Genomic DNA, 27,995 nt, shown 5'->3' on the forward strand with positions numbered 1-27,995 from the left:
CTTGCCACACTCGTATTACATACATACATACATACCTCATACCTACATGCAAGCTTAAGAAACTTGAGCTCAACTAAAAGCTCCATTCCGTATTCGACATACTCCATACATACCTCATAGGTATCCTTCCCAAAAAGAATCACACAATCGCAACAATCAGCTAGCTAGCTTGCTTGTCTCACTTCGGCTTCGACTTTCGACTTCGGCTTAGCTCATCTTCGAAAACAAGAAGAACAAAGGAAGAAAAGAAAAGAAGGGAAAAAAAAAGAGAGGAAAAAGAAAGGAAAGAGAAAAAGAAAAACAACAAGAAAAAACAATGGCCACCTCTAGATACTCGCCCGACCTCCTCCCGCGGCGGGAATCCTCTCCCCGGCCGAAGAACGTCTCGGCGGCGGAGAGGCGGCGACCACGGCTGCTGAGGGCGTGCGCGACGGAGCCGTCGATCACCACGTCGAACGCGTGCAAGGGCCTGCTGACGAGCCCGAACAACACCGGGAGCCGCCGGGCGACGGACCTGCTGAACCGCGTCGCCGTAGTGTGCACCTCCTCTACCTCCTCCAACGCCAACGCCTCGTCGTCGCCGCCCTCGTCCGCCCGCAGCAGCTTCACCCTCGACGCCGCCCCCGGCAACGGCCGCCTGTCGGACTCGGCTCGCGATCCTCGTATGTGGTATACCTTTTATTTATATATTTCCGTCCTTGGTTTAGTTTAGCTTGTGTAGATCGGCCCATCCTAGTAAGGGAGTGAGGGCCGATCATTTCTATTTTCTACTTTTTTTAACCAAAAAAAAGTTATTTCTTTGGTTCCCGTGCTGACCTGTGGAAAAACGAATTCTAGACTCGGTATGCTACTTCAGCTTCCCTAGCTTCGACGCCTGGGAAGTCAGCGAACATCCGGACGAGGAGAAGATGGAACGATCGGCCTAATTACCGTTCATCCTCTTCCTAACCCTCTAATCGGCGACTTTACTTGTTCAAGTTTACTGAACCATCCATCCATCTCACCTACGGCCGTCGCCCCCCCCTCCTTTTCTCGTATTGGAGAGAGGAGAGGAGGGGCGAGCGAATGGCCGGGATCCTGCGGGGTTCCCCGAATTCTCTCTCACACGACACCAGACATAATACGAACTCGTCTCACTATACCCTATCATTTTTTTTTTCCCTTTGTTTATTTTGTTTTCTTATCTTCCCAACAACGCGATTAACGGAAGCGGACGATAAAGCATGACAAGGGGGTCAACAGGCGCCGGGGAGTCGGTATTATTGTTAATCATATTTGCTTGCTTGTCTATCTGTTTGGTTGGTTGGTCGAAACCGGTTGGTTTGGGTTGTTTATTAATTTTTTTTCTTATCATTGTTGTTGTTATATGTTACTGTTATTGTTAAACGGGTTTTTTACCTCGCAAGGGCTAGGGTTACCAAGGATATACCTAATGTATCATCAGGACCTGACGGTGGTTTGGTTAATGGTGGTGATAATGGTATTGGGAAACAAAGGCGCTCGGGAAAAAAACTTTTTTTTTGGTGAGATTCTTTTGGATACAGAACAGGGAGAGGAAGAGAGAGAAGCAAGAGAGAAGATTTAATGGATTGCGAGATCTACACATAACTGGGTTGTGAGAGTATACGAAAGGGAATGTCGAAAGGGAATGTAAAATGGGATACCCCGTTGGGAAGAAAGGCAAGCGGACTGGAAAGGACAGAAACAGTACACAAGAGAGATAAAAAAGTTAGATTTCCCCTTTGGCTGGGTTCTAGCTCGCCTGTTATATCCTAACTTAATTTACAATAACTATACAAATAACTGTTCTAGAAGTTGAGCAGGCCGTGGATTAACAATTGCTTAGGTACCTAAGATATAGTTAATATCTTGGGAGGTAAGAAGCTTTGGTATGGTGAAATAATTAGAAGCATCAATTTGGATCTAAATAATTAATCAAAGTGCTAGATGGGTAGAATAAATTACACAGTAGAAGAGGTATGTTGTGTGTTTACGTTGTTTATTAATAAAACTTCAAGGTTGAAACTTGAAAGATCTTAGTGAAGGAGAATGTCTCATGCACTAAATTGACCTGATTATCCAATATCACCGGATACAACCATAGCTCCATGGTAGTATGCGCTTCAAGAGAGTTATGAATTTAGGAAAGTTCATCCCTCGAGGGATCAGACCCTAATAAAAGTACGTACCCTTTTTTCGCTAGCGCTACCTAGCGGGCACCTGAAAAATCATTTGCTTATCAAAGACAAAAAAAAAACCACGTGACCCTGCCACATTCCCTCAATTTTCGCGCACAAACAAGAAATTTTGGCTGGACTAGAATTCACAGCCAGATCCATCCACCACCCAACACCAAAAGCTTCTTTTCAACACATCTTCAACATCGTCCTGAATTGCGAGCCCACATTGACCTCTCGCAAACATGGCGGTTGGAAAGTGAGTAAATTGCATTTCCATTAGATATCTACCTTAACATCTGCGATTCCTGCGCTTCTCGACTCCCGCACCCTTATCTCTCTCTCTTTGCAACTCCTCGCCTAAAATAAAATCAAGAAATCCAGTTGCTAATCATTGGCTCGCTATAGGAACAAGAGATTGTCCAAGGGCAAGAAGGGCCTGAAGAAGAAGGCCCAGGACCCTTTCGCACGAAAGGACTGGTACTCCATCAAGGTAAAGCGAATCTTCTGTTCAATGATTGATTTCATATGGAATTTGTTGAAGACTGACTTGAAATTATTTCTAGGCCCCTGCTCCTTTCAACATCCGAGAGTACGAAATCTTCACCCCGATGCGCCTGAACTGCTTAAATATCTAACTGCGATGCTTAGTGTCGGTAAGACTCTCGTCAACCGAACCACCGGTCTCAAGAACGCGAACGACGCCCTCAAGGGCCGAATCTTCGAGGTTTCCCTAGCCGATCTCCAGAAGGACGAGGACCACGCGTTCCGAAAGGTCAAGCTACGCGTCGACGAGGTTCAGGGCAAGAACTGCCTGACTAACTTTCACGGTCTTGACTTCACCTCCGACAAGCTACGATCGCTAGTTCGAAAGTGGCAGAGTCTGATCGAGGCCAACGTCACGGTCAAGACTACCGATGACTACCTCCTCCGTCTCTTCGCCATCGCCTTTACCAAGCGACGGCCCAACCAGATCAAGAAGACCACCTACGCCGCTTCATCCCAGATCCGTGCCATCCGAAAGAAGATGGTCGAGATCATCCAGCGAGAGGCTGCCACCTGCACTCTGCAACAACTGACCTCCAAGTTGATCCCCGAGGTCATCGGCCGTGAGATTGAGAAGGCCACCCAAGGAATCTACCCCCTCCAGAACGTACGTATTCAAGTCTAAAATAGAGCCCTATAGCTCGTCGTTTTGGAATTTGCCACAGTAAAAAAAGGAAGAAGAAAAAAAGAAGACTAACAAAACTTGCTATATAGGTCCACATCCGCAAGGTCAAGCTCCTTAAGTCGCCCAAGTTCGACCTTGGTGCCCTCATGAACCTGCACGGAGAGTCCACGACGAATGAGGAGGGTCAGAAGATTGAGCGGGAGTTCAAGGAACGAGTCCTTGAGGAAGTCTAATTACGATGAACTCTGAACTCTGGTCATGGAACGGCGTGGGTTTTTTGTGCAATGGCAATAGGTCTCACTTCTGATTGCATTCGGCGCGGCAGGATAGCCGCGGTTACAGCAGGCCCCTCAGGGACAGATAAAATGAGAAAGGTTTAGCTGACGACTGGATGGTTCCATTACGTGATGCTGTTCTTTTTTTCTGTTCTTTTTTTTTTAACGTGAATATGAAAAGAAGAAAAAAAAAACAAGTGGCCTCCTGTGTTCTAGCAGTCAGATTCAACTATCCGCGATGTACCGATGGTCTAAGGGATCAGTAGTTAACAGTGCCCGTAAGTGAAGATACCAATACCATCACAATAATCCTCATGGCAATGATGCTCTCGTGCGTTCTCTCTCCTCTCTCCTGAGATAGTAGGCTTGTGATAATTTCGGGAGTCTGTCTGATAGGCCATACCCGCTCAAATATATAACTCCAACTCCCTAGTGATAGGTATTCCTGCACTCTAATACCTTGCATAACCTAGACAAGTCACTTCAGAAGCAAGTCTCCCTATCCATCATCCATCGTACTTGGATACGCATATACCTAGGTACATAAGGTACCTAGGCAGATGGGTAGAGGTAGGTATGATTTTTCACGTCTACCTAAGGTGTAGAGGATTTATAGTGTCTAATTATGTAGGTAGAGGGCCACTTTTTGATCACGTCCTGGCGCAACCGTATCAACGGAGGTAGATATACCAAAACGCTATGCTTCGCAAATTCTTCCCCCCCCTTTTTTTTTTCACGATTGGATTTAGTACTCGGAGTAACACTTTAGAGAAGTGTTATCGTAGAATGATGGCTTTTTTTTGATTCTTTCTTCTAGAGTTGGGCGGGTTGTGTGATAAGAGGCAGGTTAGGTTAGGTTAGGTTATGTAGATACCTGCCATTTTGATAGTGGCATGGGAGGTGGTGGTACCTTAAGAAGGAGTAGGGACCGTACCGCTTAGGTAGCTATCGATTATAAGTTATTTATTTCAATCAATGTGCCTAATATGACTGAATGGTGTAGTGTCTAGTAACTTGGGGCTTTGATTCTGTTGAACGACGGTACTTGGAAGTCGACGGCAGTGTTCTAGATGATGTCTACCTAACCTAACCTAGAATAACCACGTGCCCTTGTAGAGGCAACGAAGCTGTTTCCATGCTCTTTGGTCCCAGCTCATGGGCAGTTGAAGCGGCTTCGTCATGTTGGGTACCTGGGGTTTAACCCCTTTTCTTGCGTTGTTCTAACTTCTAACACCGTGCAAGGTACCTACCCGTGTGTTGAGTTGCGGTTTAGTAGCTCGACATAAGTACGGCATAGTTTTAACATCTCGTCGTGCATAAATCAATTGATATAATAGCAGAAAGGAGATTCTCAAAATCACAGGAGAAAAAAAAAAGCATCATGACGCAGCTACACACACCTAGTATCCTAGACGCCAAACCGAAAGTCCCACGCGATGTTCGTTTGTTCGTTTGTCCCCAACATACGGAAACCCAATAACGACATCTCAACTCGAGAAAGAGGCCAAAATAAGCGCCAGTAAACTTGTTACGTCCCCCTCGAATGCGCTGCATAGCTTGAACGGCTGGATGAGCATCGGTTTGACCTGGGCACTGGGGATGGCTTTGAACTGCCCAAGGGCCCAGCGTGAGTATCCGTCATCTCATCAGACTTGCCGCAGGTAGACCCAAGGAATCCTTATGTACCATCACTCGATAATAGCCCCGTTTTTGTCAAGGAAGCGCCATCCGATTTTTCTTTCTGCAAGGTATTCTTCGAGGTTATGTATCTCTCCACACTGGATTGACCCGCACAAAGTGCCCTCGCCAATCTTATCGAGCTCTTGACGCGCTTCCTGGGCTAGGTCTTTGAATTTATCACCATGTAGGAACTGCATTAGGAGACCGAGTAGCCGTTTCGTCTCGCTTTCCGGGCAACAAAGATACTTTGGGTCGTTCCCCCTATATGCAGGGTTCTTTATCAGGGCTATACAAGATGTAGCACTGTTCGAAGGTTTCCCTGGCGATCGATGAAGTATCTCATCCTCAGACATTTGCAACCCTCCCTTAAGGACACGCTTAGAGTATGTCTCAATGAAGGAAGCTAGATCTAAATCCAATATGACATGGGAAGGCATAAAGTCACGAGGATCCCAAGCTCCAGTATCATTAATATAGAGGTAACTATCCTGGAACACAACAGTAACCGGGATGTGCTCTTGTAGGTTTGGTATGAGTTTGATAGCTTTTTGCAGGTACCCATATAGTGCATTGATGTCTGTCGCCTCCCATTCTACCGTTAAGAGGGCAATTATTATACAGGCAATTGAGCTACAGAACGGTACGCAACTAGACAAACGGAGTAAGCGGGGTGCTTGGTAAATCGCCTGGGTATTTGGGTCTGCACCTAAGTGCAACAAGAACTCCCCAAAAGAATTGAGATTATCAAGATAATCTGATACTTTCCATCTGGAATATGTACATACGTAGTGTAAAACGTAACTGGCTAATGATGATGGGTTTTTACTTTTCTTTATGTTCGATTTGATGAAGTCTGCGAATCTGGAACGAGCTGCAATTGCCAAGAAGTGAGGCCTACTGTATTTTAGGTCAAAATACCCATCATCGTATAAATGCCACGTATCGATTAGACTTTTTTCGATTTCTGGTGGGGGGATAGTGCTTGGCAGCATCGACAATTCATCAATGATGTGCACAGGAGAGTGGTACCTGGAGAGCCCAAGCCTAGCCGTAATCAAACAGCCCTTAATCAATTTGAAGGGTAGCTCATGATGAGGGGATGAGTCGTACGCAAGAATAGCACGACCTCCTTCAGTATCTGTGAGGAAATCGTAGGCTGTCCGGTGAGCGAATCCTACCGACATATTCACATACGGCTGAAAGGGTCCATCGTCGTTATCCTTCATCATCCTCATATCTATCTCCAAAAGGCCAATACACTGAGTTCGGATTTCACCGAGGGTTTTCTTGCACTCCTGTATTAAAGAAGCTTCGTCTATAGTATATCTTGCTCGGAATGTACGTTGAAGTTGATCATTTGTTGCAGTCACTAGGTCAAGGAGGCTGAATCGGTCATAGACATAGAGTTTTTCCATTTTTTGTGCAGTGATGGTGGCATTTAAATATCTGGCGGCAGTTTTTCGGTATGCTTTCGTATTTTTGTTTACTCGGTTCCATATGTCCTCATAGAGTTTGTTTAGGTCGTCAGGAAATTCTTCAAGTCTTTCGCGTAGTGTCTCCTCTGAATCGTGGTTTTTCAGTCCACGAACCAGGCTGTCGGATGCTAAATGAAGCCAGAGAAAGACGCCTTTCGCCTTGTAGACAAGTGTGTCAATGATATCTGACCCGAAGTCTCTCGTTATCTGGCCTTTAGAAACATATGGCTCTATCTTTCCAGATGCATATATTTCCATGTCACTGTAAGTTAGGTCTTGCAATTTTAGGTGTGGATATTTGGAAAAGGCAGACTCGAGGTCTCTCTCTGGCCGGCTGGCTACGCATAGTTTGGTATTAGGAAGTCTCCTAAGATTTTCTACCAGCTCCATAAGCGAAGAGCGATCTTCTTGGCATATTTCATCTAGGCCATCGAGGAATATGCAAGCTGGAGATGGATAGTCACGCAACATTGCGAAACATACATCTTCAAGCTCCTTAGACGACCAATCATGAATAGATTTCTTAGCTAATAATGACTCGTGGATGGTCAGTATTGAGTCTAAGGAAGCCGTGTCGAGTTCAATGGCTTGATAAAGAATGGAAGATAGGCATCCCTTGATGTTTCTCTGCAATTCCTCAGTCCCGGCTTTCCAGAATAAGTGGGAGAATATCACAGGACGCTCGACCCCCTTGGTCCTTTCAGTCCAAATAGCTAATGCTTTCTTCGTGAGATCGTTTCCCATGAGGTACTTCATTAACGTGGTCTTCCCGGATCCAGGCTTGCCACTGATCCAGTAAATGGCATCGTCAGACTCAAGCCAGGCCTCGAAATCATTCCATCGCTTATTGGCTAGGTCGTTAGACTTATCCTCGGCATCGTCTGTACGGAAAATCCATTGGAAAGTTTCGGGATATGAATCGGGGGAGTCATTTTTCCTCTTATTCATGCTCTGGAAATAGAGACTTTCCAGGACCTGGGCTTGCTTCTTCTGCATCACTGACTCGACTGATCTTCTAGTGATCTCTTTTCCTGCTCGGCGTCTTAGGGTGTTTGGTCCCTCCTTCAAGATGAATTGTATGGCTTCTTTGACCTGTTTGAAATCAGGGCAGTCGTTTCCCTGGAATTTGTTCATCATTACGTGAGGTTTCTCGAGACCCCGACGATCAAAGCCATCAAGACAAGCCGAAGACTGGGTAACGAGCTGTAGACATTAGATTGTGCTCCCTAGTATGGTGGTTTCTAATCTTACTATAGAACCTCGTAGGAACCTGTCCGGAATTCCCCATCGAAAAATCTTCTTTGCAATCTTGGTTTTCCCTGTCTCATAGAAGCAGCGAATGGGAAATCGTGTGAGATCGGCATTGGCGATTTCGGCAAACTTCTGGACACGCTCGGAAACAAACTCATGACGCTGTACCAAGTCCTTAATGAGTTCGCCTGACGCGTCCTTGCCCATGATCCCCTTGACGACAACGAGCCACGACGCAGCGTTGGCAGCACCGGTCCCAGAAAAAGGAGTCGCTAAGAAGACGATACCGATCGTAGACCCAAGTATATGACGGTAATTACTACCCGCCTGGGCTGCACGACAGATAGTCTACGATGATCAGCTCTGCTTTTACGTATTCTCTTATTGTCGACACTCCTCACCTCAGCTAGAATAAGGCCTCCAAAACAAGAGGCGATAAACAGTATAGGTCGACCGGAAGTACCATGTTCACACGATACAAGTGTAAGGAGGCTGTCGGCATGACCCAGCAACGTCTGGACGGGAGCGTTGTTGAATACTTTTGCATTCCAATCATATGTATAAACCCTGGCCTCAGGGGCGGCAGCTGGTAGCATATATCTATCCTCGAGCCAGTTCACGGATGAGCCCCTACCCTTTCCCTTGTAAGTCCATGTTCCCGGCGACTCGGTGTCTAGGCCGTGGATAGCGATGATGCTATTATATCATTTACTATTAGCAGGGTAGGGAAAGAGAGCGTTGGTGCATGTCCGGCGCCGGAGAACATACTCAACAGTAGTGTTATCGGTAGCACCCTCGGGAGGGAAGACCTTCCGAAGCCCACGGCCCGGTTGGTGACTTGTTTCTGCAGAGTGGAAACAGTTTTAGTGCATTGTTGTCTCGAATCTAGTCGATTAGGCTACCTAGGCTAGGTACATATGGAACATACCACCATCAGATCCCATTGTGAGAGGCCCCACAGGTTGACATTCCAGCCTTTGTGGGTGGGGTACGCCGTACGGATACCTGACACTAGGGCGAATAAGGAGAAGAAGACTAAGACGAAGGAGTCTCAGTGTACCAGAACTGAACGTCGATATTCCAGACTAGAAAGATGCTCGATCTTCATATCCCGGGCTACGATGATTGATTCAGGGTTTGAAGATAGGTAATAGATTCAAAGACAAAAAGATGTTGTATTGTGTAAGATTTCTAATAAGGCTGGAAGAGCATCAAAAATTGGTGCACCACCATTTCTTGGGCACCATTCATCAGTATTGGCCAGTCGACCTACATAGATAGGTAGGTACCTAATGTAGTATTTGTACCCCGTCTTATACATATTACGTAGTATGTAAAGTGCGGCTGGAAATGCATTAGACTGTAAGAAATAAGGTAGGAATTGCATTTTCGAATGTTGGATAACTGATGATCAAATTTACTCCTTATAGAATCTGTTAAGTTTATTTGTAAATAGTGAATAATTTCGACAAAGTTGGTTTAAAATCTTTTAAAGGTAGCAAAGTAATAACTTAATAAGACGCCGGGTACCTGATTGCTTGTACCTTGTATGACCAAATCAAGCGCTTTGTAATGTGGTAGGTACCTAACATAGATATTGTACAATACAGGAGGTACCTAGGCCTGTATGTATTGTATAATATCTTGGCCAAGGAGCGGTATGGAAGTTAATTTACACTAGTTACCTACATCATAGAGGTAACTTTACTTCCTACCTCCTAGACCTACCACCTAGGCTTCATCTCATCCGAGGCAACCGAATTATTGCTTTTATCGCTTGTTACATTCGCATCTCATACCTACCTACCTAACCTACCTACCCAAACTTACCTATTTCGCTTTAGTTATCTTCTTTAAATCTCGCTATCGCCACTAATATACGAAAGATTACCCCAACTCCTTGGATAATCACCTACCTAAGTTAATTAAGACGCATAGGTAGAAAGATGTCGGAGGATTCGCTACCGGTCCTCAAGATCCTCATCATCGGCCCTTCCGGCGCCGGCAAGTCTGCACGTATGTATGCATACAAATTACATAATTCAAACAAGCCTAAGCCCTATATACCTACCCTCCCGAATGCTTCCCCCCCGGGCGAAGCTTGGTTCCCGCCCTGCAATTACCCGCGGGCGGATACGAGCAACGGATGGGCTTTCTAATGAACTGGGAATATTGATAAGGCTGACGAGATGAAATTACCTCTATCCGGGGATGAGTAGTGCTGTTAAGATGTACGAGTTTTTCCATCTATCCGAATCGATGGCGTCGGCCTTTTTTATTTTTTATTTTTTTTATTAGGTATAATTAATTCTAAGACGACTTGTGTAGATTGCGATGACCAGTTTGACCCGGAGTCGACGACGGCGACCATTGGTATCGATTTCAAGGTGAGTTTTCGGATGATGCCAAGCTTAAGCTGGATCCATCCGCATCGCACGACCACGAGCCCCAGCTGATATCTAACTTACGCGCATTAGATGAAGAAGCTTGCCGTCCGAGGCAAAGGATATAGATTGAATATATTCGATACCGTAAGCACCCCATGCGCATTCCGGTCTTTATTCGCTTTAAAATCTGGTCAACTCTATTATGCGACGTAGCTATCTAACAGCGTCCAAAGGCCGGACAGGAAAGGTTCCGCACCTTGTCGACTAGTTATTACCGCGGTGCCCACGCCGTCATCCTGGTCTACGACATCACGAGCAGGAAGAGCTTCCTCAGCATGGAGAAGTGGATCGACGAGGCGAGATCTAGCGCGTCGCCCGATGCCGTGCTTTACCTGGTATCCATCCCCCCCGTCCATCACTATATGCCCCAACCTACTAGTCCACGTATAATAATGGCTAATCATGGCAATAGGTCGGAAGCAAACTGGACAAGGTGGCTACGGGCGGCCGCGCCGTCTCCTTCGAGGAGGGCAAGGCGTTTGCGGAATCGCAGGGCGCCGGGTTCTGCGAAGTCAGCTCAAAGACGCGGGAGAACGTGCGGCAGCCGTTCGTCGAGGTCGTCGACCGCATCGTCCAACGACCTGAGCTACTCGCCTCAACCGCGCCCGCGTCTAGCAATACGCTGAACCTCGGTGGTCTCGGGTCAAGTTACTCTTCGGCATGCCCTTGTTAAATGATGAAACCTTGGAAATTTTGTCTATTTTCTATATTTTGTTCATCTTCACGCGCGCTGACGAACGCCTAGGCTGGATGCGGTTGGCTATGTACATAATTCTCTTTCTGTCTTGGTCTCTCTCTCCTTTCTCTATATGATATCCCCCCTTGATGCACTGGTACACGTTTATACAAGCAGATATAATATATGCAAAGCCCGTTCTTATATCCCCATTACTTACTTCGCTCTTTCTCTCTTTAAAAAAAAAAATCATTCCTTCGGCGTGAGGAAATCAGTGACCGCTACAGATGGTTATTCTAGTTAGCTCCCGGCCTCCAAAAATGAACAACATACGCAAAGATTCTCAACTCACCTCGAATGAACTTATCCGGCTGCTCGGAGATAACCCAGTGCCCGGCATCGATATCCACGAGCTCGAAGCGGGGGAAGAACTGGCCGATGACCGGGATGACCTCGTCGGGGACGTACGTGCTGCGGGTGCCGCGGACGAACAGGGCGGGCTTCTCGAAGCGGGCCTCCTGCGGGTCCTTGAAGGGGAAGTCGCCGATGTGGCCGAGGGAGCGGGCGAGGATGTCGAGCGGGACGCGGAAGCGGAAGGTCGGGTCGACGGAGCCGTCCTCGGTGTGCGCGTGGTGGAGGTTGGCCAGCAGGAAATGGCGCACCCCGAGGTTCTCCTCGTACTGCTCCAGCATCTTGTCCGCGTCCGACTTCCGCACCACCCCGGCCTCCTCGATCCGCCGCATCGCCTCGATGTACCGCCCGAACGATGTCCCGAGCACCGCGTCCACCGGCGCGTTGTCCACCGACACGATGTCCTTGATCAGCCCCGGCTCTTTCAGGCTGAGTGTCATGGCGGTTTTCGCGCCCCTGGATTTTTGTGGTTGGGCTGTGAGAAAACAGTCGCCTTCTGAGGAAAGGGGGATGGGTGAAGGTGGGCTGCTCACATGGAATGGCCGATTAGAGTGGGTTCCCGTAGGCCGCGGTCGTGGATGAAGGCCGCGACGTCGTCGGCCATGGCGAGGTAATCGTGGCGCGGCGCGTGGCCGCTTTCGCCGTGGTTTCGCAGGTCCTAGACGTAGGGATTACACGGATTAGATAAAGATACAAAAGCAGGCGGATGCTCGGTAATGGACTCACCACCGCGTAGACATGACGCCCGAGAGTGCGGGCCAAGACTCTGAAAGTTTCAATCAAATTAGATACCCATCTCTCCATCTCTCCATCTCTCTCTCTCTTTCTCTGATCTACCTATGCCTAGAACTAGAAATTCTGCGCATGTTCTCTCTCTCGATACATAAGGGGCCGAAAAACCAACTAACTCACTTGCTCACGGTCCTGTTGTTCTTCTTGGAGCCGAATAAGCCATGCATGAATATTATGGGCGACTCTGTCGGGCCGACACGTCCTTTCTGGGGCGTGTGGTGATCGAACGCCAACCGGACGGTCTCGCGCGCAGGGCTGGTGGAGGAATACGGCCGCGATAGTATAGCTCGGAAGGGCAAGCCCAACGGCGAGCGCGGCGAGATTATGCGCCGAGTCGCCATTTTCAACGCTGAGCCGGTTTGGTAGCGTGAGGTCTGTCGCGACCAGTTCTACTGCGCCAGGTGGGAGGGGTTCGAAACGCGTTTGCGATGGGACTCGATGAGAAATTTGGTAGGTTGCTAGTGATTAAAGCGCTTACTCCGAAGTTATCGATAACTCGGTTGTCGATATCGGAGGGCCTTATCGGCTGCCCTCGGAGTTGGTTGCGTCATACCGAGACGGCATCTCAGGTACATACAGATACGTGCTGTAATTAACTTTCGGCCTAGCCAGGATATCGTTGTTTATTAAATCATACACTTATTAACTTATTAAATTTCATTCGTTATGACACTCCTACATACAATAAATACAGTTGATCAGTAACTATACAAATTGACACGCTCTAAAGATGAAGCCCGCATTTTCCTATTTTCTTGAATAAGTAGCATCCGGACAACCCAGGCACAGCCGATGGAGAGGAGAGCGAAGCCAGCAGATGCACCAAATCCGATCCCATATCGCGGCTCATCGCTATCGGGCCACAAGTATGCGCCGTATATATATCCGATATGACCAAAGACGTTGGTTATCGCAAGGACGACCTATAGGTACTCTCATCTTAGCATATATATATAACAACTAGCATAATTAAAGCCACAATGTTGTCACCACTTACCGCTCTTTTCTCCTCTGTTTGGCTCAACGTTGATGACGTCCAGCCGACGACAACCGAGTTGGCGGAAAATGCACCAACGGGGAAGATGAAGCAGGCGACGTAGCGTGCCGCTGTGTCAAGCGTACTAGCTGCTATAACAAACCCGACAATCGCAATAGATAATGTCACTGTTATATGCCACGTCCTCTCATTCAGTCTCCCGGAGCTCCAGCCGACTAAGACACTGCCAATTCCCGCAAGGACGAAAGGGGGGCACGTCAATAGTAGCGTTACAGTGTTATTATAGCCAAGCGTCTTTGCGACGCTATTATTTCGTATGGAGTTAGTATTTACTCCAAGTTCTGGAACTAAGTGTTTATAATAAAAGGGGGGACCGGAGGACTCACCTTGGGAAGAAGGCATTGAACGAACAGGCCGACAGATGAAACATCTGCATGAAGCAAAAGAGCCATGTCCTCTTATCCTTAAACGCCTGCTTAAACCCTTCCCAGACACTAGATTTTCCCAGGGCGTCGCTTATCTTGTCGCGCTCTATACGCGTCCGTATCAGCTCGCGCTCCTCGTCGTCCAGCCAAAACGTGTCGTCCGGCGTGTTCGGTAGGAGCCAGAACCCGAGTATCGCAACGAGAGCCGTCAGAGAGCCCTCGATGATGAAGAGCCATTGCCAACCGGTAAGACCTCGCAACCCGTCCATCCCGGCGAAGACACCGGCTGAGATGAGACCCGTGACGCCGGTAGCGAGAAGTTGGCCGCAGTACATGAGACCGACTCGCGCCGCCATCTCTGTGAGGGACGAAAGAGTCAACTTTAGCTTATAGAGCAGTACCTACAAACGAACAACTAACCGCTGTGAGTGTAATAAATTGCAAAGATGTACGTAGCACCGGGGTAGAACTAATCGTGTTAATTTAATTACACTGCATCAGAATCGAGTTCCGGTGAAGCCACTTACCGGAGCTTCCGCAATCCCAAGAAAGAACCTGCAAGCGACAAGTGCACCATAGCTCTTAACAGCAGCCGTGCAGGTGGATACGACCGCCCAGAGAAACATGCATCCGGACATGTAGAGCCCAGGCTTGATCCGCGTAATCAGCATATTGCTCGGGACTTGCATTAGGACGTATCCGACAAAGAGGCTATAGCAGAGGTGGTTAGTGACCAATCTCGATGTTGACCTAAGCTTATGAGGGACTTACATACATGCTAACTGCCGTATTGAACTCGTTGCCCGACATGCCGAGATCGCTCTCGAGATGGTTCAGACGGGCTTGCGAGATGGCGTTGCGGTCGACGTAGTTCAGGAAATACATGGCGCATATAGTCGACTGTATACACCTAGTGAGCTTCTTACTAGTCTCATATAACCATAGGACGATATACATGACACCTACCATGATATAACAATCTAGTTTGCGCACAAACGCCTTCTCCTTAGCATCCGTCTTGCTATTCTGAAGTCTTCCGTTGTCGCCGATGTCGTCGGAGATAGCAGGGTCTTCATCCACGACAGCGCTCGCACCGAGTTTGCTCTCGAGCCTCTCCTGGTTGACAAGAGCCGGTTCTTGGACTGTGAGATCCATTATGCGCGTAGGTACCTAACCTAGTTATCTCCTTCAATATCTAGGGATTTGAAGAGGAAATGAATGCGCTTGGGAGGAACGGATCATAGTGGACGTCGGTTATGGGATCGGATATGGACTGGCCTTGTATATAGAGGTATACGTGAAGCGAACCCGCTCCGATTCCCCGTTTGACCTGCAATGAAACCCTGACAAAACATTGTCGCGTGTACTACTACAAGGCAATACTGCATGCACATATAAGAGGTAGGTACCTAATCTAGTATATAAGCTATATCTTTTATTAGTTACCAGACGACACTTGGACCGTTGCTCTAAATCGAACTCCTCTTCTACCTAACTCTGTTGTTAATGCTTTTCTTATATCACGGTAGAAATACTATGAATTATCGATATAGCAATAGAATTGGAGTTCCTTTGGCGAGCTTGAATTATACCCAGAAGTGCTCGCCGCATTCGCGTTCAACAGCTTATAGGTTAGTAGTCTCTTGAAGAACGACTGCACCATAATATGAGTGGTAATCCAGGTTGACCTATCTGGCTCCTTTTACGGTACGGTACGTATGCGATTATATGAACTGTCCCTGCTCTGGAGGAACAGAACAGTGTGTCTAGCTAAAGCATATGAATGGATATATTTAGTTTAGCGTTGAAGCTCCTCTTTGTGTACATGGTAGCTATAGTAGTTACAATAGAGTGGGAAAAAATGTACAGGTACCTTTTCATTGCGACGGAGTCTTACATAGCTCTACGCATAACTCACATATTAGGTATCTATGTATATATCACAAGCCAGCAAAGCATAGTCGCAATAGTCAAATAATGGTAACTAATAAGCTGCTGACTGACTGCATTATAATTTAGGCTGAATAGACTTAAGCGCATAAACACAAATACTCGTACTGATTTTTCTTCGCCTCTGATCCTCTCTAACCTGACACCAAGTAAACCCGCGCCGTTGATTTCTCTCATTTTAGTCCCTTATGCCCTATCTCGTACCCTGTCAGGGATAGACCGGTAGAGCCTGGCTCTACCGTCTATATAAAGGGTAGCCAGCTCCCTCGCAAGAGGATAGAAAGTCATGCATTACTGGCTCAACCCAATAGACCGTGTGTACGAGCCTGACACCCCCCTAACGCCTTGCTGCGAAATAGCCTCACATGCAAAAGATGAAAGAGAAAACAAGAATACTAGAACCCTCTATTCTGAGGCGAATAAAAAAGACAAATGCATGGGATATTATTTATTATAGGTAAGGCATCCAGAGAGCATCGCACTGCGCCAGATTCATGGGATTAACAGCTCGGGCGATGAGATCGATGACTGTCTGGTTCGCCGGCAAGTTTCCAACCGGACTCTGAGCCAGGCTCACGGCGCGCTTGACAATCATGTCGCAATTGGTCTGCACTGTTTCGCGCAATTGGTTCTCGTTGAGGTGAATAGTCCGATGACTACTGGTAAACCAGAATATTACCTCGTCTCTAACGAAGAGGGTGAGCGCGTGCTCGAGTTCAAACTCAGGCTCTGTAAGGCAGCGCGCGATCGCCATGATAGAACAGCTGAATATACCTTCCGTAGCCAGAGGGCCCATCAGGGTCTGCAGGTTGGGTGTGAGACGGAAAGGTACAGGCTCTGGATTATGGAAGAAGGGCTTTCCGGGTGCCATGTACGACATCACCTCGGAGCCCCAGATCTTCCCTGAGCCGCGAGCAATGTGCATCTTATGGGGATACCTATTGGTACTATAAAGGATATATGTCATGAAGGTGAGGGCCGATAGTTGATACGAGAACCGACGTCGGAAGAGCCAGAATTCAGAGAACTCGGGGAATATTTTCTGGAAGTATTCCAGAACGGCAGTACGAGGAACCCATTTCTCCTGGATGGCTGTGAACACCTCGAGGCGCGCTGTAGCAGTTTGCTCTGGAGGTTTCTGTATTGAATTGTTAGCGACCCTCAGCATTTTCATTCTAAGAGTACAACTTACAGATCCCTTAGGTTCAATCAAACCTCTCAATCTTTCCATGGTAAACATGACGGGCTCATCCTTGGGCATGTTGTTACGTCGACAATGGTCTTCATAAATGCCCTGAAGCGTGATATAGGACGGGTCGTCTTGCACAATTCTAATGTGAGGAGCAAGAGGGACCACCAACGGTACCGTGAATTGTAGGTCGCGACGCCGGCTTTCCTTCTTCTTGGCGAGTGTCTGGTTTAGCTGTCGGAACAACTGAAGAATCCTCTCCTCTCGTCGGCAATGTCGCGCAGCTGGATGCTGAACAGCAAACGAGTGAATACTACCGTCGTGACCACGGATCTTCAGTCGCCGGTGGGAACCACCAATCCCTCGAACAAGGTCCACATTAGGAAGGAATCGATCAATACGGATGAAGTCCTGGTTCTTATCCTTATGCTGCAAGTATTGACCAGGCACTTCGACGTCATCGAATTTCAGGTAACGGAACTCGCTTAAGTGACGCGAGTATGCCTCCAAATATGCTCTCGGGTTCCTGCGATCAAGCTTTTCTTCAAACTTGTCTCGCCATTTGCGAAGTTTGTGAATGTATTCGTACATCGTTGGCTTCACATCAACAAAATCTGCTTCAAATGACTTCTTGATATGTGAAGGGAGGATCGTCTCGGCAAAGCGGGTGATATTCGTCTCGGTACCTGATGGTAGTTTCACGTCCCTAGCATACGAAGCAGGCATTCTACTGACATACGCCAGACCGTCGTTCAGTAGAGCTATGATCAGGCGATACGCATCTTCATCGGGCGGGCACTTGAAATATTTTTGAATCTGGTCCACCATGGTCTCCATGGAGAGAGCAAGAAGAGGAAATGCTGTTTTCAGAACAGACATAATCTCCTCTGTAAGCTCCCAAGGCGGCCGTTTCTGTGGCGTAGCCGATGCGCCGTCTTTCCCTGCTTGCTGAGGGTCCGCGTTACCTGCTTGCGTGCTGCTGGCTGCCCCGCTGATATCCGATGCTTCAGGCTTCGTTTGAGGATTGGTTTCACCGTTCGCGGTTGCGGGCCTAGAAGAGGACTCTGGCTTCATCTGGGGATTGTCTTGTTTGGTAAGCGACGGCGAATTGCCCGGCTTTCCGCCAGCTGCCGCCGACTGTGCTCGTTGCCGTACTTTCTCCTTAGCCTCCTGATTCTTCTTGATGGCAAGCATATCTTCGCGGTTCGTCCTCAATTGGAAATACAAGGACTGCGGGTAGGCCTTGGCTATTTTCAGAAGGATCGCGTGGACTCTGGGTGCCTCCTTATGAGCCATGCCGGTTAGAAGTTGCGGTATGAACGTGATCCAATACCAGACCGGAGTTTCTCCCTTATAATCATCAAAGCCCGCAGCAATGGTTCCATTGGAGTCATCCAAACTCAGAAGCCAGAGGATGCGTGCAATAAGTTTCCGTGCCTTGCCGCTCTTGTAGCTGCCAATGGCTTGTAAGTACGAGGTTAGGGCTTGTCTAGCCGAGTTCAAGTCTGTGGGATCCTCTTTGAATTTACGGTCGTTGAAGTAACCCCATTCAGCCCAAGCTTTGGCTTTTCCGATATCGTAATATAACGCCGTACCATAGGCCGCATCCGCGTCTTCCTTTTGGTTGAGCTTCTCCAGGAACATACCCTTCAAAGTGAAGAATTCGGCCTTTTGTTGGTTGTTGAAATAGTTGAGATTGGTATTATTGATCACATCTAGTCCACTTGAGAGCTCCGCAGGATTCTCATAGTGACACCGGGCCTGTTCTCTTAACTTCAAAAAGGCTTCTTGAATTTCGATATTAGGAAGAGTGTAAATACGGCTGAGCTGGGCAATGCACACGTCTGGTAAATTATGCTTACGGGCAACATGGGCGAAGCGGTTGATAATCCATGCTGTCTCATGATAACCGCGATACGCGAATGAAGCGCCATTAGCGCCTTGACCTTGTTGGGGCAGAAGCTGAAGATAGGTATTATTAATCAACCCGAAAATGTGTTGTCTCCAGGTAACCAAATCCTGCCAGTCGGTTATGTCATCCCAAATGTTTGGTAACCTGTCTCTCCAAGATCCGAGAAGGAGTTTCAACTCGCCAGACTTCACATCCAGGTTGGTTTGGTTTGTATTCGCAAGGCTCTGGCAGATGACACTAGCGTCGTGCAGTTCGACAAGCTGTTGGAAGTTGTGAAGTAGGGGAATATGAGCAGCGGTCAGACGCTTCGGAAGTTGATGCCACTTTCTGATGGATAACTGTATGGCCTCATCACAGACACGTGAAAAGTCCTGGCCAGTCTCCTGTTTATTGTGAAATTTCAGCAAGGACATGAAACTCTGGAAGAATGCTCGCCGGGCTGTTGGCGCATCCATGACGCCCTTAATGACCATATCTAGGCTGTCGCGTTGTTCTTGGGTTTGCCACATATCGATACCTCGCCAAGCGCACTCTAATAGAAGATCCTGGAGGTTTTCGTGCTTCGCAAAGTCTTGTAATATGTCCCACTGCTGCAGTTTCTGCGCACAGAGCACCCAATGGTCTTCCCAGAGCATGTATTCTCCTTGAGAGAATGGAATAACACCCGTTCGAGCTTTGATCTGGGCCGCCTCGTACATCTTTTGCGCCTTGTCCCACATCCCGTTCTGTTCGTATGACAGCGCCGCGTTAGTCTCTACAAATTGACATCGCCGACGCCAGGTACCGTAGAAAAGATCGTCCTCCTTTAGGCTGGAATATAGTTCAACCAATGCGTCTAGATTGCTCTCGCGCACCTTGGGAGAGTCTACATCTGGCTTGATAGCGGCGTTTTCAAGCTGCACTAATGCTGTGTACCAAGCATCGTAGGTCTTCGCTCCAAATTTGAGGATATGCGGTGGTATCTTGCACTCCGGCCACGCTTTGGCGGCGCCGGCTAGCAGAGTTTGCACAACATTAGGCCGTTTGTCGATTTGACGAGAGTGGAAGTCCTTGGTGAGAAGTACTACCAGTGCTTTCTCTAGCTCAGTCTTCTCATCCTTAGCGGCAGCAGACCAGAACATCGGGAATACGGTGACCCAAAGCCTGTGAGATAGGTTGCTGTCGATGTGCTGAAGTTGCATTAGTGGCTCTATGATATCTCGGACCTTTACATCACCTAACTCGGCGACAAAACGTCGGTGATTAGCCATGAATATGTCATACTTGTCATCAATCATTGTCATCGGCTCCCTGGTGTCTTTGGAGTAAATGCCATAAATAAGAGATGCCGGTAGTGTTCGGAAGTCTTCTTGATGAAGCTGAACACTAGAATTCATCTCAACAGCACCTAGTAGAAGCTGAGTAGCTTGAGCCAGCCAGAAGGAGTCAGCAAGAGTATCCCAATTTTGAGAACCTATGACATAAGACAGCCGGGCAGTTGCTGTTTTCGATAAACTCTTGTCGAATATGTTTAAGAATCGGTTGCGCATCTCGACGTCCTGTGCTCGAGTCCCGATCAAGAAAGCATGCTCCATTCGTACGGTGAGTTCCGTTCGTGCTATTTTCGGATCTTCATAAATGCGGATTACCAACTCCAGGAATTTGCCTAGCATTGTCGGGTCGCTCCTATGTTCGAAAGTTAACATTTTATGGAGTACCGCAGTCTTCTCCTTTAGCGTCGGCCATGTCCCTTCGGATCGGAAGACCCAACCTTCCACCATGTCGAGTATCTTCTCACAAAGAGGAATATGTTGCGATTTCTCAACCAGAGTCGCCAGGACGCTCAAGAATGGCCGTCGATGATCCCCAAGTATTTCCATGCGCATTGCAGTCACCTGGATTGCCTTGATCATTAAATCGGTCTGGACATTGAGTTCGTACGGTGATAATTCTCCGGTTTGAGCGTTTGGATCTTGAGGTCGTATAGCGGCCATGTTCATCTGCTGGTGCGCAGCTACACTAGAGTAGTGTTGAACATGTTCCCTAGCAAGTTTCGTCTGCAATGCCTTCATTAAAGACACAATGTGCTGGTCGATAACCGAGGGTTTCCGTTGACCCAAAGACCATAAGATGTTGACACCCGACACATAGTTGGAACTGGCTAGAGATTCAGTCGCAATAGTAGACAGGAAAGTGATAATTTCCGAAGTGGGGGCCTCGGGTTCGGCTTCAGCGTCTGCATCTTCCATAGGTACGTCCTCTGGCACAGCATCAAGGATCCGCTGGATTATGGACTTGACGTCGCGACCGTCGTCATATTTCTTGTCTGCCAGATGGAGACAATCTTGTAGCTCCGGGTTTTCTGACTTGAGACATTTTTCGATAACTTTTTGGATCGATGGGATGTTCCTCAGTATCCAGTCGTCGGGCTTAAAGTTGAGAATGATCCGCACCACCTGGAGGGTATTGACGATGTTGGTTATAAACTTTTCGTCGTAGTTCTCCTTATCTGAAGGATCTGCTGCGAGAAGCTTCGTGGTTCTCTCACTAGCTAGGACAACCTCAGTGATGTTCGGGAATAGATCAACATCGAGATCGGCCCAATATCGTGGTTGTAGAAGATTATAAAGAAGAGCCATTGCTTTTTTGCATAACTCCGTAGATTGAGACGGAAGAGGAGAGCCGGATGTTGGAACTGCATCTCTCGGCTTCGCCGACGGCAGCTGATACCTTTCATTTAGTTGTGCAATAAACTCGATCAAATACTTTATCATCTTGTGACGATAACCGGCAGGGATTTGGAACTCAGCCCTATCGACCTGAGCAACCTGTCGAACAGCCGGTGGCGAAGAACTCAATTTGTCACTGTCAAATTTTCGCTTTCTAGAGTTCGGTGACTCTGATAAGACCCTGTCGGAATCGCTCTGTTTGCCATCTACTCTTCTCTCCTCCCATTGCCAGATCAACCACATCATATTCAAAGCGAGTCTCTTGCTTTCAGTCGACGAGGACACGAAGGGTGACACTTTTCGGAGAGAGGTAATGATAAGAACAGCAAATTTGTCTCTAGATTCGTAGAATAGGTCAGGATGCCGAACCAGGAAGTGGAATATGCTTGTCATCTGCTGAACGTTCTGGCCTTCCTCGGCCAAGATGCGACGTGGTGCCATAGCCCAAACTGCGTTGCGGTCTCCGGTGCCGCGGTCTCCCTGCACTGCCGTACAACGCAGTGGAAGAACAGGAGCCATCAGTTCAAGAGCTTGAGTGACGAGGGCACGTCCTTCATTTTGGTTTGTCCTTAGTAATGAATAGTATACCTGCGTAACAATCTTCGGAGGAGTCTCGTAATGCGCGATGAAGTAACCAATTACTACATAGGCAGCGTGCTTGTTGATCACGTCTTCCAGTCTGATGTAGGTCCATCCAAACTTAATAATATCTTTCCTGGCGTCTTGGAGAATGCCGTAATGATATTTGACCAGCATCGCAGAGAGTTGGAGGACTTCCATTCTCGTGTGATCGATGCCTGGATGCGCTAGGTCTTCCTGGGGTTCTCCGGGATTGACTTTCCATATTTTCATGTTGATAGACTCGATGACTGCACGGTCCACCAATCTCTGGGTTCCCGGTTGATGCCAATGTCGCATGACATCCATGGCAATAATCGGGTTGACGACGTTGCGAAGCAAGAAACATTTGGTCTTCTGCGAAGAACTCTTTCCGGCGTATATTTCGAGGCAACGTAGTACGACGGTTTTCCAGTAGACGATGGACTCGTTACAAATAACATGTTTATAGAGAAAGCCAAACAATGCCGGTGTAGCACGCAACTCGTCGGAGGTGACAGAATCTACGAGGCTAAAGAGAGCCTCGGAATCACTTGGATTTAGAGATAGAGCCTTCGTAAAGATATCCATTAGTTGCTCAGCCGCTTGGTCGGCAGGGAGTCGTAGACTAGGTGGCAGGATATTTCTTCGTAAGTGAAGTTCTAAGTCTTTGCCAACTTGTCTTAGCCACAAGATCGTATCCTTTCGCTCTAGCCAACCTTGGGTATTAGCATGTTGGCTCAATGATTGGAGAACATTGATGGTGTTCACGACTGCCACGAATCTCGTATCCTTGCCGGCATTGACGACTTGGGCGCAGGTCGATATCAATCCGTCAATGTTGGCAGCGGCGTGCTCTCTTAGGGGCTTGCTTTCTGGATCTAGGAGGACCTGGGACAAGAATCGACCATACTTCAATTCTTCCGACTTGCTTACTAATAAATTCCACACTTCGGCCGGGTATCGATTGAGATATTTATATAATGGGGCCCGGAAAGGGCTGTGATGAGTTCGCCGCAGCTTCTCCTCGAGGTCCAAACAGGCGTCGATCAGCCGTTCCTTAAACTGCTCTGCAGCAGGCGGTAGAAGGTGGAATATATTAAATACCGCAGCGATTACCTTCATCTGATTATTCTGTTCAAAGAAAGTAAACGATATCTGCTGGAGCAGGGTTGGATCCGCAAGGACCTTAATATGGTCTAGAAGTCTCGCACCTATTTCTACTTTGAAATAGGTCGTAAGAAGACGGAGAAGCCTTGCAAGATTATCTAGACCGTGAGTGCTCAGCCGTTTGGGATCTTGAAGATTAGCCAATACCGGCCTAAGGCCTTGCTGCAACAAATCCTTCGGCAGTTTATTTGTCTGAGAAAGGACGGCCTTTAAAGAATCGTTCGCCGCCTCAATAGTAGGTTTCGATTCTGAATAAAGGCATTTAAAGAACACAGAAACTATCTTGGTTCGTGTCGGATTACTCTGGCCTTTCTGAAACTCGTCAAATCCCATCGCTTTGCTCAATAGCTTGATGCAAGAAACTCGAAGGTTCACAATAGATTCATGCGTCCGAAACTCAGCATGCTTACCCGCTAAGGACTCATCCGTAGCATCTGCTAAGGCTAACGACTCCATAAGTAGCCGGTTCAAATTATCATCGAAGGCGACGAAGTCGAACTTGAGGCTCATATAATAAGCAATTGCATCAATGTACCCGATCTGGGTTGAAAATGGCAATGCTCGCAGAGGTTTGGCATAGATAGGCTGCAACAGCCGATCTTTGTATGGCTGCAGAAGCTCCCATATTTCTACATTGGTCGCATTTGCAATAATCTCAAGCGACCGTCTTGCAGTCCCCCGAACGTGCTTGTTCATGTGAGATAGCTCATCATTGAAGAGAACACAGATCTGCGCTAGCCGCGAGTGCTTAGGATGAGGCTGTCCTGGTTGAACAGGAGCAGGCAACACGTCTTCCTTTTTCATGTTTGTTGTAATTCGCCTCAATAAGGATTCGAGTGTGGTTTGAGCCGAATTTCTCGTATTTTCTGGCAAGTCCTGAGGCATGTCCTTGATCACATACATCAGAGCTCGTATGAAATCCATTTGCTTCGACACAACCCATAAGTCGCCAAGGTCGACCTCCACCAGAAGATACTTGATACCAAGAGTGCCGCCAGTCTTTGTGTACCATTCTTCTTCGTAACAAGCATGGCAGAAAATCCTGCTAAGATGGCCAAAGAACGCTAGCCGACCAACGTGGGTCTCAGATCCGAAGATGGTCGCAGTGGAATCGTAGACCGCGCGGATCGCCCGAAAAGCAGCATCACGTACATCGGGCAGATCCGACGCCAATGATTCGACAATGGCATCCGCAAGAACCCTAGTGTCAATGTACAAGGGTCCCTCTCCGGCTTGTACATCGAAGAGGCTCATTTCCTTTTTGATATCTGCAAGGCCCCGCCCGATTTCAACAATCGTGAAATGTCGGCAGAGATTCATAAGGAAAATATCAGACTCCTCACGAAATTCGGGAATCGATTCAGCATACATGATAGCCTTGAGGAGTCGCTTCGTAACATCATCCTGCTCCTCTTTCTTGGCGACAGAGCGCTCACGATCTGATGTGCTGAACATCGCAAAATCCGCGGCAGGCTTCCGGGCGAGAAGGTCTTGCGCCTGAAGACGCACTAACCGGGGTAAATCATCGGGAAGATGATCGGCACCAACCCGTAACTTTAGTTGGGCCTTGATGAACTGTAGTGCCTGCTTCTTGTAGTACCCATCATATTGCCTAGCTGTGTTAACCTTGGAAGGCTTTGGGATTTCCATCAATTTACGGATGGCAAGGTCGATGCCAAGCTCAGCCGGAAACGCACGATCCCGTTTAGATCCTATAAGACGTAGATCGAAGCTTGAAGGGTCATCGGCATACTTCTGATACTCAACAGGGGGCGCCTCTGTCATGAATTTCCGATTTCTACCACCTAGTTTCCCAAGTATTCGCATTGTAGTATGAGCATGGAAATGGCTGTATGGATGTGGCTTGAGATGTTCGAAAAGCGCACTCATCAGATCCTCGATTACGGGCGCCATGATGGGATCCAGATAATCTGCGGTTAGGTTGTCGACACAAAGTTCCAACGTTCGCAAACCCTGGCCTACGAGGTCTGTACCGGCCCTAAGAGCGACAACTAGAGGCCGCATTAAGAAGCTTAAGTGCGGCAACAGATTGCTAAGACGTGCCGGTACTGTAAGGCAGAGCTCAACGTACAAATCCCGTTCCGCAGGCTTGCGGGCGGCCATAAGTAAAGTATTAAGAACGTCAAGTAGCATCTCTAGGAGAGGCAATATCTGCTTATAGAGGTGCTCAAACTTGCCGCCACCAATGCTCCTGAACAATGACCGTAAAAGCAGGAAATAGTTCATAGGCTCTTCGGCTTTGGTGGATAGATCAATTGACTTGGTAACTATATCCACAACATGCGGAAGTAGGACTTGCTCATTTTGGTTCGCGAATAGCGTCACTGCCATGAACGCAAGCTTAAAAAGTCGCAGAAGGATGGATGATCTTTTTACGTCGGCCGAACCTACTTCGTCGATTCGCTCCATCAGGAACTTTAGAAGCATACCACAGAAGCTTGGCGACGTAGCCTCGCTTGCCAAGAAGAACTGAGGGATGTGAAGGAGGGCGGTATGCTCAAAGATCATTTCGTAGAGGTGGGGAATTTCCTGTTGAAATACTTCGTGGAAAGTGGCCGGGTCAATGCAGTGGAAAACTGTGGCGAAGGTCTCGAGAAGATCCTTCTCTTCCTTGCTACTGGAAACCATATAGAAATTCGCCATGTACTCTACTGGTGAGGCATACTGAGACTCAGCAGCGGGTTTCTCGATTTCGTAGTATCGGAAGACATAGGCGCCCTCGCGAAAGAGTTTGATAATGACCTTAACCTCTTCGGCGGAGAACCCGTACGATACTTCTTGCCAATGCTGGGGCGCATTCTTGGGGTCAATCTGAATACCTAAATTGCAAGTCCTTAGTTGATAGAAGGTGTTCTTCAATCCGTTCATAAGATTTTTGAATAAGAACTTGTTGTCCGCCACTGGATCTGTGCCACGATCACGGTTGGACGTCTTGATCGGCATTGCCGTAAAGATATCTGTCTCATCCCACTCAGGCCGGTGCTCCTTGTCTGCGAGATACGTCTCAGGAACTTGATCAGCAGCCTGCTGCGCATAAAGCTTAGAGAGCTTAACAGCATTAGGATATTGCCTGTTCATCGCGGCGAACTTATCACCAATAGCGTTGAGAATCATAAGCAAATAATGCCGCGCATCGACTTTGTTCTGCATCTTGGCTATGCATTCTGCCATATTCAACAACAACTTCGCACTCATAGTTTGAAAACTCGTCCCAGGGAAATTGTCCTGCAAATTCTTCGTATACACTTCGACGGTCTTTCGAATTTGTTCCGGGGAGAGTGAATCACGAACGTGATGTATCAAGTCAGCTAGCATACTGTACGCCAGTGGTCGCAGCGTGTCGTACACGGTTAATCCATCACCAATCAACGTCTTCTCTTCCAAGAGCTCGTCGATCTTGGGCAGGAATATCTTCCTGAAGTTGAAATTTATAATATGGCGAATTGCGACAAGCAGTTCCTTCCGGGCGGCCGACTTTTCCCTTGGACAATCCCTAAGCAATCGAACAATAATTTCGGGTAAGGTTGGCAAGAAATCGGCGAGTTGGCTAGAGTACTGGCGAAGTAGATACGCTAAGAAACTCATCGTCTTGACTTGAGCTGTAATAAACTCGCCAAAAGCCACCCGATTTCTTATGTTCGGGCTCACTCCAGCAAAAACGGTACCCCTTGCCCTCGCTTCGGCATGGGCCTGTTCCTGGGCTTTAGCCTGGAGACACAGAACAGCCTTAATTAGAGGAACAAACGCTTTCACGTTTTGCTGAATGATATTTCTATATGTCTGGAAGACGGACACAACAATGATCGGGCATTCTGAGAGAACTTTGAACGATTGCATGCCTTTCAACAAGGGTCGGTTTTGCTGCTGCGCATCTTGAGCCAAATCATTGACAGAAGCGACTGGCGACCCCGGCCGAGGCGACTGGAAATTTGTTTGGGTGCTACCAGGTGTCGATGGCTGACCCGACGCGTTGAACGGAATGGCGGTACTGTCTAGCTGCTCTTTCACAACTTTCTCCATCTGCTCAAAAAGTTCTTGGATCAAGTCCAGAAACGGTTGAACCTTCCCATGGAGCACTTTGGGTTGGTGCCTCATAATATCCGATATTATCTTAACGCATAGCGTAGCATTGTCTTCGTTATCATTCCGAACTAGGCTCATTAATATGTCAACGATCTCTTCAGCATACGGCTCGAAGGGCTCGGGCGAAGTCTGTGTTTGGTGCGTCGGTAGCCGGTGGAGGATTTCAAGGACGCAATTCCGAAGTTTCTAAGTAGCAGGTTTAGTTTCAGTCGACCATAGAATAGCTAGTATAGCTTACCTGCTCCGGTGATGTGCTTTGGAATATACATGGTCCTCTAAGGATGATGATGAACAGCGGCATCATCCGCTTGAGAAACACGGCATAGTGAGGGCCATTGGTGTAATGGTCCAAGCTATCTCGCAGTGTGGTGGCAGCTTCAAGTTTGAGTTTAGGGTCTACAAGGTCGTAAATGTTAGCTACACCGGACAAATATGATTGATAAAAAGTAGGCGATCAAGCAGGATGTCTGTAGTCAGCAGTCGCATGAGGTCATACCAGTTTCTTGAACCGTCAGCCTCTTGACGATATCATCAAGCCCTGTCCCCGACATGGCTGCGACCCCCGCATGCGCGTGTGTAACTCGAGGC

At 47.8% G+C, this 27,995-nt stretch overlaps 7 protein-coding genes across 7 annotated transcripts; 3 read left to right on the forward strand and 4 right to left on the reverse strand.

The window, feature by feature from the left end:
• Positions 1–4: 4 nt before the first annotated feature.
• F4812DRAFT_371073 (uncharacterized protein) lies at positions 5–1,130 on the forward strand. Its single transcript, XM_047931929.1, has 2 exons — positions 5–662; positions 838–1,130. The coding sequence occupies exons 1-2, from the start codon at positions 317–319 to the stop codon at positions 924–926; spliced, it is 435 nt and encodes a 144-aa protein (XP_047790813.1). The 5' UTR covers positions 5–316; the 3' UTR covers positions 927–1,130.
• A 1,120-nt stretch (positions 1,131–2,250) lies between these two features.
• On the forward strand, positions 2,251–3,944 carry F4812DRAFT_427063 (40S ribosomal protein S3aE). Its single transcript, XM_047934068.1, has 5 exons — positions 2,251–2,436; positions 2,586–2,670; positions 2,744–2,769; positions 2,829–3,330; positions 3,438–3,944. Exons 1-5 carry the CDS (start codon positions 2,423–2,425, stop codon positions 3,579–3,581), a joined length of 771 nt encoding a protein of 256 aa, XP_047790814.1. The 5' UTR covers positions 2,251–2,422; the 3' UTR covers positions 3,582–3,944.
• A 1,884-nt stretch (positions 3,945–5,828) lies between these two features.
• On the reverse strand, positions 5,829–9,103 carry F4812DRAFT_371404 (uncharacterized protein). Its single transcript, XM_047931932.1, has 7 exons — positions 9,090–9,103; positions 8,958–9,040; positions 8,798–8,873; positions 8,431–8,725; positions 8,030–8,377; positions 6,010–7,981; positions 5,829–5,951 (listed from the first exon to the last, which is right to left on the reverse strand). Exons 2-7 carry the CDS (start codon positions 8,971–8,973, stop codon positions 5,917–5,919), a joined length of 2,742 nt encoding a protein of 913 aa, XP_047790815.1. The 5' UTR covers positions 8,974–9,040; positions 9,090–9,103; the 3' UTR covers positions 5,829–5,916.
• An 872-nt stretch (positions 9,104–9,975) lies between these two features.
• F4812DRAFT_458931 (ras-domain-containing protein) lies at positions 9,976–11,149 on the forward strand (the record flags this gene model as incomplete). Its single annotated transcript, XM_047937446.1, has 5 exons — positions 9,976–10,045; positions 10,358–10,416; positions 10,507–10,560; positions 10,650–10,811; positions 10,889–11,149. 5 exons carry the CDS (start codon positions 9,976–9,978, stop codon positions 11,147–11,149), a joined length of 606 nt encoding a protein of 201 aa, XP_047790816.1.
• Positions 11,150–11,275: 126 nt separating this feature from the next.
• On the reverse strand, positions 11,276–12,825 carry F4812DRAFT_371529 (mitochondrial hydrolase). Its single transcript, XM_047931933.1, has 4 exons — positions 12,476–12,825; positions 12,290–12,329; positions 12,097–12,221; positions 11,276–12,019 (listed from the first exon to the last, which is right to left on the reverse strand). Exons 1-4 carry the CDS (start codon positions 12,694–12,696, stop codon positions 11,449–11,451), a joined length of 957 nt encoding a protein of 318 aa, XP_047790817.1. The 5' UTR covers positions 12,697–12,825; the 3' UTR covers positions 11,276–11,448.
• A 228-nt stretch (positions 12,826–13,053) lies between these two features.
• F4812DRAFT_458933 (MFS transporter) lies at positions 13,054–14,932 on the reverse strand (the record flags this gene model as incomplete). The annotated part of the gene is made up of 7 exons (XM_047937447.1): positions 13,054–13,278; positions 13,353–13,656; positions 13,739–14,135; positions 14,198–14,246; positions 14,305–14,488; positions 14,553–14,677; positions 14,744–14,932. The coding sequence occupies 7 exons, from the start codon at positions 14,930–14,932 to the stop codon at positions 13,054–13,056; spliced, it is 1,473 nt and encodes a 490-aa protein (XP_047790818.1).
• A 1,246-nt stretch (positions 14,933–16,178) lies between these two features.
• Positions 16,179–27,958, reverse strand: F4812DRAFT_458934 (uncharacterized protein; the record flags this gene model as incomplete). The annotated part of the gene is made up of 5 exons (XM_047937448.1): positions 16,179–16,865; positions 16,920–17,622; positions 17,656–27,593; positions 27,646–27,803; positions 27,904–27,958. 5 exons carry the CDS (start codon positions 27,956–27,958, stop codon positions 16,179–16,181), a joined length of 11,541 nt encoding a protein of 3,846 aa, XP_047790819.1.
• Positions 27,959–27,995: the final 37 nt, after the last annotated feature.

This window comes from Daldinia caldariorum, assembly GCF_022478825.1.
Source record: "Daldinia caldariorum strain CBS 122874 unplaced genomic scaffold F4812scaffold_7, whole genome shotgun sequence".
In the NCBI taxonomy this organism is placed as follows: domain Eukaryota; kingdom Fungi; phylum Ascomycota; class Sordariomycetes; order Xylariales; family Hypoxylaceae; genus Daldinia; species Daldinia caldariorum.